General features: G+C 36.9%; 1 protein-coding gene across 1 annotated transcript in view; it reads right to left on the reverse strand.

The window, feature by feature from the left end:
* Positions 1–2,582, reverse strand: part of LOTGIDRAFT_165121 (hypothetical protein) — a gene marked incomplete at both ends in the record, with an annotated part of 5,199 nt that extends 2,617 nt beyond the window's left edge. The window contains 2 exons of the mRNA XM_009061639.1: positions 78–836; positions 2,540–2,582. Coding sequence (XP_009059887.1) covers positions 78–836; positions 2,540–2,582 — 802 coding nt within the window. The remainder of the gene's footprint in view (positions 1–77; positions 837–2,539) is intronic.
* Positions 2,583–9,003: the final 6,421 nt, after the last annotated feature.

Below are 9,003 nucleotides of genomic sequence, written 5' to 3' on the forward strand. Positions count from 1 at the left end.
GAGAGGAGGGGGGGGGGGGGGGGGTGGGTACAGCCGGGCAAGCTTCTTTTCTCAACCCAAATAACTTTACAACGAACCTGCTTCAGAAGAATCATTCTGGCATGCCAGGTTTACATTTTCTTCACCAAGATCAAAATTGTCGAGAAGATCTTGAAGGATTTCACCTGCGATCTTCTTGGAGTTGACATCCACCTGGTGATCAAAGTTAACATCAACCTGGTGATCAGAGTTGACATCAACCTGGTGATCAGAGTTGACATCCACCTGGTGATCAGAGTTAACATCCGCCTGGATGAAATACTTCGATAAATCTAATATTCCCCTCGGAATCACATACACAGACATATCTATCACTGGATTTCTTTCTTCCAGTTTCTTCTGTAGTTCTTTATCCTCCTGTTCAAAAGAAAGGGCGGGACTGGTTGACGTAGCAGACGCCATAGCTGTTAGATCTGACACTGGACTGGTAGACGTTGATCGCCCCACAATGCTTTCAGACACACCAGTATCCATAACTGCAACTCCTGAAGATACTGGCATGATGTTAGAGGCCGTACCATTAATCGTAGTTGTAAAAGGTCGTAACGATCCATTGGTAAGAATCATTTTCCGTCGGAACTGACGACGCTGTTGGTAGCTGTTAGTAAGTAATGGTTTCTCAGGGAGAACCAGATTTTCTTGTGGGAAGTTCATTCTTTTATAATCTCTAAACTCGTTCAACTTTTGAGTTCTTCTCTCGAAGTCTTCCTCGGTTTCCCCTTGACTTTTTCTGAGAGTAACTCCTAGAGCAATCCTAGGAAGAGGTGGCTTTCCAGAATCAATAGTTGTCATATTTCCTGAAAGACAAACAACATGTTGTTTTTAAACTGTTCATGTTCAGTCAGAGCAGACTCGGGCTCAAAACACATTCAGGGCTCTTTGGTAAGAATTTTTCAAAGTTTTCATTCTTTTGTAACTTATAAATTTTACCTTAGAATTGGATTATTTTTTGCAAAAACTTAAACACCATAAAAATTAAACGAAAACTCACCTTTTTACCACAAAAGTCGTGAATAAAATCCAGAAATTTTTGAAAATTTGGTAAAATTCAATAGAAAGTGGTAATTGCGCTGTTTCTGGTTGAAACTCAGAACAATCAGTGATGACAATGAAAATGACGTCATTGGAACAATCACGTTACGTTATCACAATACAGTCAAATTTTCTATTTTTAACCGTTGCAAACTTTGAATTTTTCAACTCTTAGAGTTGTTTAATTATTAAAAACTTCAGAATATTCATAATTTCAGAAGTGTTTGGACGCTTTAAGCCATACATTTTGGTTTTAGGGATAAGCTTCGTATTATTTAGAAATACTCTTGTAAAATCTCTTTCTGAAAAACCCACAGTTCGACGAAATTAGTTCGAATCGTTCGTTTTTTTTACAGATCATAAAAGGCAAAGTGAACTGTAATGTTTTTTTGTTACAGCGACACATCCAGGATACCCGTTAACGCAAGAGAATCGAAAGGTGTGCACAAACGTTAACGCGTAAAGTAGTATCGGAATGAAAATTCTTTTTGGGGAGAGAGTTACTTCGATATGTAGACGCATACACGCACCCCAGAATGTGCAGTTCTGATCACAGACCCAGTGGTCGTTTAGTGGATTTTGTTGTTTAGTTATGACAATTGGTTAGTCCACTGATGAATATATACAGCGGAAACCCGGATTAACGGGTAATTTTACATAGTAAATATTCCTTTCTCAGTAAAAAGCGTGCGGGTATCGGGGTCTCTGGATTATTGGCAACCGAATAAACACGCTCCAGTGTACTTTCTTGGTCAAGATTGATTCTAAGTTCATTCTATGAAGTACCATTCCTTTAAATTTCATGTTTATTCTAAGAGGTAGTGATCCTTTAAGAGTAAAACTACAGCAGATTATATCAGGCTGTAGTACTATCTGTTTTAATTGAGAAGAAAGAGATTGGAAGTCATGATAATATTTATTGGTAATCTTCTGTCAAAACTTCAATATAAGCCTCTGATTTATGGCCCACTTGAAAGAACCTATATTATAAAACTGACGTTTAACTATTTTTTATTGGTCTAATAACCCTACCAGATCTAGAACGTGTTCTTCAGGTAAAAATATAGCTTTGATGAATGGCATGGAATAGCATGGCGTTTTACGTACTACGGTGTAGTCTAGAAATACCTGAATCCATTGTATCTTTTCTTACGATGTATATGATTATTTTATTATTATTTTATTATTATTTTAGACTTCATTGAAGAGATCGATCTGGAGGTCTTCAACCGGAACATTTTGAATTGCTAATCATTTTTTTTCAAAATTGAAACAGTACGTTTTATATACGTTTACACCAAGGGAAGCAATTCGGAAACAATTCTCCGTGCGTTTATTTGACCATTGAGTCTACTTATGGATTTCTTTTAAAAAAGTTCTTGTGGTTAACTGATCATTGTATCAAATCGGTTGGAAGAATACCAACCGGCGATCCATTATATATCCTATCCTGTCTGTTTATCCTTACCCCGAGCTCTTTTCTCTCTATCTTTTCTTTCCACTTCACCCATCTCCCCCCTACATAGTTAGAACTATATACCGTAAAAAAACTAAAAACGAAATGCGCGCTCTATTTCTATAACTGCTCTCTATCGGTCAGTATATAATAATCAAATTAATAATGGTAACTCATTCATTCAACAGTGTGAGTTTATTACTAACACATTAAAAGTAAAAATACTTAACGCTTTCAAAATAAATAAATATTATTATTTCTTAGAATTACCTCCTTTAGACAAATAATCACCTAAATAATTATATTAGATTACTTTACATGTATTTATGTTTCATATGAACGGTTCCATAAAGATTTATCCAGGTGTTCGAGTCAGGTAATATCAAACCCTTGATTCAACTTTCAATATTCACTGCAATAATAATCTTACTGTGTTTGCATATTCGTAGATAAATCAAGAATTGCTGATATTTTTCTAATCCATATTTCAAGTCCGCTTCCTCTCTGAGGCAAGTGGGCTTATAGTTGAGCACCCATTCTAAAAATTTGGTTCCAGGCTAGAAGTAAGAGGAAGTAGATAAAGGGGTGTGTCGACGCCCCTCCCCCACCCTCTCCCTCCCAATGATAGTTATAAAGGCTTTAGATTTAGCTTTAGATTAAAAACTAAGTTTAACACTCATGTAAATATTTAGTCATCCAATTCACCCATCCGTTCGAGGGTGTTTAACTCCCTTTCCGAACCCCTCACATAAAAAGATCAAGAGCTTCAGGTTTAGCCCGTGGGTAAAATTCCTGTTAACATGTGATAAGCTGACAAAAAAACGACCCGGTTATGTGAGAAGTAAAGATAAGGAGGGTGTGTAGACGATTCTTGATGAGTGAAATTGTAAACAGAATATTGATCGTGCACATGTTATAGTGATATACTACATGTATTATCATCTCAAGAAGTATTTTGAAGATCATTACTCATAATATCACTGCATTTTATTGAAAGACAAGTTATATTTTAGAAATAAAATGGTAATTTACGGCCTACTTTTTTGCATCTGTTTTGGTCAGTGAGGACGAGCTACCCCTTGAAGTGTACAAGGAGGAAAATTGTGCCAGGACGGCATCCTTAGCGTACCCGATTTATTAGTGTCTAAGAATCTTCAACGTGTACAACCTTGGTAGCACGGGGTCTCAGTCTATTGTCCAATCTGACTCGTTCCATGTTAGCTCCTCGGACTCGCATCACTCACAGAAGGAAACCGGGTTGATCCATGTTGGGACTGAACCCTGGGCCTTCAGGTTAGCGAACAAACGTTAACTCACCAGGTAGTTATATTTTAGAGGGAAGTCCACTGTAGTTAAGATTATATATCTGTTTATAGTAGCACCAGACTTCAAAACTATCAGTTATTTTCAGAGAGTGCTTCACTTTTGTACTCCATTTATATTTAAAAAAAAACAACAGACATCACCATTGTTGTACTACATCTAGGTTTATACAAACAATAAAAAAAATTTCACTATACAATTACTGGTTATATTCTAGCTGGTGGTCTACTGTTGTAATATTGTCTGTTTATACAAACAACAGACATCACATAACTCTGGGTTGTTATACAAGTACATTCTATGTGTGCATTATTTTTCTGTAAACCTTGAATCCGAATTGTTCATTTTCTTGTAGTTATTTCCTTAAATTAATTGAAGCTTTTGTCAAACTCAATTTATGTCTGGCTTCACCTTCCATATAATCTGCCCCCGGGAGAGCCATTCTGTAGCTTCCTTTAATTTTATATTCCTTATAATTTGTTGCAGCAATATCGGGGTCGATAAAACTCATGATTCTATGTTGATTTCGCAATACCCTGCCATTTTAGGAGGGGGTATCAGGATAGGGGTAGGGGTCATTATGGTCTCCCTAGAAAGGAGGCTGACTAGAATCTGGACCCCCACATTCATATGCCTTGTACATTTGAAATAAGTGCCTCTTTGCCCAACTTGACGATTTTGTGGCTCCTTTTCGAACCACTCGCTGCCCCGCCCCTCACTTAGCTATTCGTTGAAAAGCCACCGAGCGTCGTTAGGTTGACAACGAAGACAATTCCATCATCTGCTCCTTCATCATTCCTTACAAACATTTCATTCATAACCGCTTGAATGACAGGGCTAAATGGCCAATCAGACAATCAATAACACACTTTGTTCAATTATTATTGATTGAATTCTTATAAGAGGCGGTACTATTGTCTTTTATGAATGAACAAGTGAAACATGTTACCAGTGGTTGCCAATTGCCTTTTCTTCAATGAAAATTGTCTTGATCGAAACATATTTAAAAATTTCGAGATTCGAAATAGGCATCAAATTATTTTGCTTCATTACTCAATTTGACAAAATACAGTAATCTTAAGCCAACTTTATAAAAAATTGTTTGCCTTATTTCGCAAAGACATAACAGCTATTTTCATATGCGCATAGATAAGACCCACATTTCAGATCAACGTGTGAGGAAGTATATGCTCTAAAACGGAACACACCAACTCTCGTGTGAGTGATTGAAACTAGAGCACTATACAACAGATTGAAAAGGATAAAGCTAGCAATTCAATGCAACTCTCACTGATATTACTCTAGTCGAGTGCCGTTTCTTCCACTCATGATGACCGAAGTGTCACTTAACTTGTTCATTATGGCAGATGAGATTATTCCGACTCTGTATCAATAGTCGAAGTGTGTTTGAGTAGAGGCTGATGGACGGGTATTGAATGCGTCAGCCTCAAATACGGATGAACTGCTGGAAAAGGACTGTCTGTTAAGTTAACGTCCACTTCCAGCTAATGATATCGCAGACTAGGTCGTTGTTGGTGAATGGCAATTTAACGTCTGCATCCAGCTAACTGACATCGCAGACCAGGTAGTTGTTGGTAGATGACAATTAACGTCCGCTTCCAGCTAACTGATATCATAGGCTAGGTAGTTGTTGGTAGATGACAAGTTAATGGCCGCTTCCAGCTAACTGATATCGCAGACTAGGTAGTTGTTGGTAGATGGCAAGTTTACGTCCAATTCAACAATGCAGGCTAGGTAGTGGATGATCTAAATCTACGGAACCGAATTCCCTAGGAGACAACAATCCAACTTGTTGCCGGCTGGACTATTTCAGCGTGTATCTATTTGTTTTTGTGGATTCGGTTTATGGATATAGAGTTGCATGAAGATCTAAACTGTCAACAAATAATTTCTATGAAAGACACACTAGCGTATCGTTTGTACTTTATTTGTTCTTATACGACGTACCATATGATAAGTTTGACATCTCCGGGGAAAAGGGAATACATGTCAGAATAGACTGTCATCCTTGGACATTTAATACCATTGCCCTTGTTATGACGCAATGAATATAAAAACTGTGAATGCGTTAAAATCCTTAATTTAGAAGAAAATAACATTAACTGTGAAGAAATATACTATATTTAGAAATTGTTTTTTATTGTCTTGAAATCTTACAGGGTCAGATTCGCCATTTTCAGGAGTTATTCTTAACTTTGTCTTAGAAACGGAAATGTTAGGTTAAGCTAATATGTTATAGTATTCTAAGCTACGTGTATCTATAATTATATTATTAGTTCGAAAGTTAAAAAGACAGGTCGCTTTTCCAAGATCCTCCATGTTGAAGTTCGGTTAATGACGGCACTTGTATACAGTCAAACATCCTGACTCACTTCGACAATACACAGCTGTGACGAAAAATGTCAGAGTCTATATCAACAAGACGTTCAACTTTCGGATACCCCAATTTTCAGACAAAAGATAAGCTTGCAAACTAAATGAATAAAAAGTGGATTTTCTGGTTTGTATTTTTGAAGGAAATATGCGATTTTCGTAAATTTTTAGTACCGTACTTCTGAAGACATTTTCATATATTTAAGCCCCAAATCAACCTTCGAAATTGCCGACCTGTCCCTTTAAAGATTAGTACGTACATCGAGGCATAATAAACATCAGCGCACCTGCACTGTGTTAGAAGTTTGGTTTGATGGTTATTAGATAATTTCGTGAACCTTTACACACTAATCTTTGACTTTGTCCATTTTCTAGAGATTTGTGAGCCATTCAATTAATTTCTTTCGACAATAATTAGTTTCTTGGATTCCACATAAAGTTGAACTAATTGGAAATAGAAAGAATAAGTTAGTAATTGTAGAATTGGGTTATTATTTATGAAACATAAAAGCGAAATAAAAATTTTGTATAATTATTACAAATATTTCGGCTTCAAAGAAATCAATTATCGTGGTGTTTGGGGAATGGAATATATAAGATGAAACTGGCGCGCGACATTCATGACACTAAGGTATATATTTATGCGGGAAAAGGCACGCGCCAATCAGATAAGTTATAAGTTATAATATTATACCTATGATAACTACAATACCGTAACGTGTAAAAACATTTTTAATCATTCTAGTTGTCTTCAGAAAAGAGTTCAGTGTTCAGATATTTTGACATCTACCGTGGCAGTTTTATCTCGCCAGTGCTTAATTATATTTTCTGCGGCTACAATTTTCCGCGCCGTGGTGGTAGCGTTTGTCTTACATTTTTAGATGAAATATTACCTCAAAACTTTTGTTCTTGGACAGATGTAATCAGTTCCAAGTATTTGATATCGAGGACGAAATAATCGACGTTTTGGTGATTTGACTTAGTTAAACGTGTAACGGTATTTTTAAAAGTTAACTTTAGATTTTACTGACGCGTAAAATAGTTTCTGAATGAAAATTTCTGAAAGCATTTCATTTGAATAATTAGTGATTTTAAGAAAGCATTTGAGTCCGGGATATATTTCAAAGCGGATATTACGTCTAGTGCGGAAGTGAATACAGAAGAACGGAAGTTAATCAGTTAACTATAAAGTGTCCGTCATTTATCAATCACAATCGTGAGTTCTCCAGGAAGCTATTTTCAATACACTGATTTGACAATTCCAGTCTCAACGCGGTGGATATCTACACTTGATTTTAGTCCCAAGCCTTAAAGCGTGACTTCAGGAATTGTATCACATTGGAACTTGTGTTGTCCAGTGGTGTCGATTATATTATTTCTCTCCAGCGGCAATATTGCTTGTGAGGTGCTTTAACTAAGTGGGACTTTGGACTTTGTGGTGTTTACGTCAGCTTCATTAAATAGATCATTATTCGGACAATATCATATCTTATTGGAACTTCTAGAAACTCTCAATTGTCAGAATAACATAACTTCGTATATCGGAACTTTGCGTTTACCTATGGAACTTTGAGTTTGTCCGTGAAACTTTGAGTTGTCCGTGGAAATTTGAGTTTGTCCGTGGAACTTTGAGTTTGTCTGTGGAACTCTGAGTTTGTCTGTGGAACCTTTAGTTTGTCTTTGAAACTTTGAGTTTGTCTGTGGAACTTTGAGTTTGTCCGTGGAACTTTGAGTTTATCCGTGGAACTTTGAGTTTATCTGTGGAACTTTGAGTTTGTCTGTGGAACTTTGAGTTTGTCTGTGGAACCTTTAGTTTGTCTTGTTTTATCTTATTGGAACTTTGAGAAACTTTGCGCTTTAGTTTTCCTACGTCTATTCAACTTTAGACATACTTTACGACATTGAAGCTTTCGGAAACATTGTGCTGATTAGCGAGACTCCAATTGGTAAAACATTACTTGAGACAAGCTGTCGAACAGGTGTATTTGAGTGATTGTCTAGTCCCGGTGGGGGTTTATAACGACACAAGGCATATCTGGTTCTTATTGCGATTAACCATTATCAATTGTTAAAGAGAAACCAATAAAACGATTTAAATACTGTCAACAAGTAAGCACGTTTGGGAGGACTTGGCGAAATTGTAGCGACCAGGGTTTGCAAAAAAGAGATTTGCTACCTTTTGTTGATGTTTTAAGGGACTCATATCTGTTACTCATTTTGTTTAACCTTTACCAATGCTGAAGGGAAACCAATGAAACGTTTTAAATAGTGTTAAGAAAGAAGCACATTTGGGAAAACTTGACGAACGTTGGAAAACGAGATTGGCTGGCTTTGCTTGATATTTGTAGCGGCTTAAAGTATGTCTGGAACACAGTGCTTCTCGGGTTGTTAGGACAATGCTAGTGTAAAGTGCTAAACAACGACGATATTTTCCTCAGCTCTTGAACGAATCTGCAAAAGACGGGGGCGTAAAACTCCATCCATTTCTTTTGAGCTGATCTTAAAAACTGGCGTGTGTTATAGCCATATAGATTGAGTGTAGACGGGTTATTTGATGGATCTGAACTCCCGTGCCTGTTAATGTGAACGTTAAGTCAGCTTTAGTCACAATGGAATACAGTTCGGATACTAGTAACTGTTCGGTGGACTGCTCGGACAATATGTCCGATTTTTCAAACATGACGTTCACGACACAAGACATGCTGACAAATGTCACTAGCCCAATTTTAAGGGGCATGCGACGTTCTAAAGGAATCAAC

This window comes from Lottia gigantea (assembly GCF_000327385.1).
Source record: "Lottia gigantea unplaced genomic scaffold LOTGIsca_49, whole genome shotgun sequence".
Taxonomy (NCBI): Eukaryota; Metazoa; Mollusca; class Gastropoda; family Lottiidae; genus Lottia; species Lottia gigantea.